The following is a 2027-nucleotide window of genomic DNA, read 5'->3' on the forward strand; positions in this document are numbered from 1 at the left end:
GGAGGTTGCAGTGAGCTGAAATCGTGCCACTGCACTCCAGCATGGGTGACAGAGCAAGATTCCATCTCAAAAACATAATAATGATAAATTTTTAAAATACTGTTTTTAATGGTTCTATCAAGTCAGATCCAGTGTGGTTCAACAGAAGAAATTTAACATGGGGGATGTGATACAAAAGTTCTGGCAGAGCTAAATAAGTACAGAGGATGGTGATTCAAAAGCAGGAAGCTGCTACCACCTCTAGGATAAGAGAGACCAAGGGAGCAGGTGGGAGTCCCGGAGCTGGGGGCCACCTGCAGAAGCTAGAACCACAAAAGAGTCACTGCCACTGCCGCTCATGCCAGAGGAGGTAGGGAGAGAAATAACCTGATTTCTCTGCCCTCTTCTCACCTCGTCTCCCACCAGAGAGACCAAACCTAACTGGAAACCAGCAGGCATGGGAGCTGAGAGATGTAATTTACCGGAGTGGCTCCAGTGAAACAGAGTAGGGAGAGGAGGAGTGAAGAATGGATCTGAGAGCAAACAGGCAGATGAGGAGCACGAATCCTCCTACCAGCATTGTATTCCTGATACAACAGAAGCTCTCCAAGATCCTGCATCCTCTCGTAACCAAAGAGGATCTACACACAAGTTCAGAACAGTTAGCACAGAGTCGAGTATTAGGAGGCCTTGCTTCTTCTTACCTCTGTGGTTTCAGGTCATTGTAGCACCTCCCTTTGGATCTCTCCCTTATTTTGGGTGGAGGAGGTCCTTTGGCTGGAGCCTATGCTGATGGGGCCAACGTTAGAGCTTTGATACAGAGAAAAATTTTAATTCTGCAGGTACATACTGTCTTTTCTCCCCTTCTTTGCCATCTTGTAGACCTGGGCCATTTATTACAGAGGGGACCAGGCGAGAGAGAACCTAAGGGTTCAGTGCATCCTGTCTTTCTCCTGGGCAAACAGGACAGGGTTTGTGCTCCATGAAGGTGTGTGAAGGAGGCCATAGAGGTGGGCAGTGGTATGCTGCTTCCCGTCATCTCTGCAGAGGCCAGTGTCTGTTTTCATGAAGGCTCTTCCTGCATAAGACTGTAGTGTTTCTAATTGGTCCCAACCACAGGGCATAGGTAATTTGGAGTTTCCCTGGAGTGAGGACACTAGAAGCAATCTATATGCAAGATGAGGATGTGCGCACCTGAGACTTTCACTCACAAATAAGATGATGGAAACTGGCTTTTCTCTGTTCTCTGTTTTTCTCTCTCCTTCTAATAGGATGGCGATGTTATAGCCCCACTCATAACACCTCAGAAAAAGGAATGGAACTACAGGACTTCAGTCCAAAGTCCAACTCGCCTCCGAGAAGCATCCAAAAGCAGACTCCAGCTTTTTAAAGATGACCCAAGGTGAATGTCTGTAGTCGGCTATTTACAAACTCCCTCCCCTGCACAATTCATTTAGGGGCTTCACTCATAGAATTCTGCAAAATTATGATAACTCATGCTTTCATTTTGTAGTTTGAATGTACACGCATGCTGAAGCTAAGTAATTTTTAATCAAAGAAATAAGATGGCATTAGGCAAATCTTACTATACTATGAAAAGTATTACCTTGCCTATTTTTAATATTATTAAAGTCTTTCTCTTTCGATACTCTATTTTCTTAGAATAACAACTCTTTTATCTACTCTGAACTCTCTTGTTTTTCTTTTTTAAAAGACAAGGTTTTGCTCTGTTGCCCAGGCTGGACTCGCACTTTCCTGGGCTCAAGTGACCCTCCTGCCTTAGCTTCCCAAGTAGCTGGGACTATAGGCACGTGCCACCACACCCAGCTTACTCTGAACTTTTATGACGGATGATCGTTTTTTGTTTTTAATGTAGAAATGAGACAAGGGTACAAATTGGAATTAGAAGTTGACATTGTCATAGACAAACATGGCTAAAAACAAAACATCAAATCCTACCCCGGTGAAGAGTTCCCTGTCACTTCAAGTTTGAGGATAGTCCTCTTCAAGCACAGGCGAAAAACACCTCCCCTCACCCTTTTAGCCCC

At 44.6% G+C, this 2027-nt stretch overlaps 2 protein-coding genes across 3 annotated transcripts in view; one reads left to right on the plus strand and one right to left on the minus strand.

The window, feature by feature from the left end:
• Positions 1-1625, plus strand: part of SAMHD1 (SAM domain and HD domain 1) — a 73856-nt gene extending 72231 nt beyond the window's left edge. The window contains exon 16 of the mRNA XM_011975012.1: positions 1251-1625. Within this exon, the coding sequence (XP_011830402.1) occupies positions 1251-1385 (135 nt within the window). The 3' untranslated portion in view covers positions 1386-1625. The remainder of the gene's footprint in view (positions 1-1250) is intronic.
• Positions 95-2027, minus strand: part of TLDC2 (TBC/LysM-associated domain containing 2) — a 17749-nt gene continuing 15816 nt past the window's right edge. For both annotated transcript variants that reach the window (XM_011975011.1, XM_011975009.1), the window contains one exon: positions 95-1455. The gene's annotated coding sequence lies outside the window, so the exon portion shown is untranslated. The remainder of the gene's footprint in view (positions 1456-2027) is intronic.

Source organism: Mandrillus leucophaeus, unplaced genomic scaffold, assembly GCF_000951045.1.
Source record: "Mandrillus leucophaeus isolate KB7577 unplaced genomic scaffold, Mleu.le_1.0 Scaffold150, whole genome shotgun sequence".
In the NCBI taxonomy this organism is placed as follows: Eukaryota; Metazoa; Chordata; class Mammalia; order Primates; family Cercopithecidae; genus Mandrillus; species Mandrillus leucophaeus.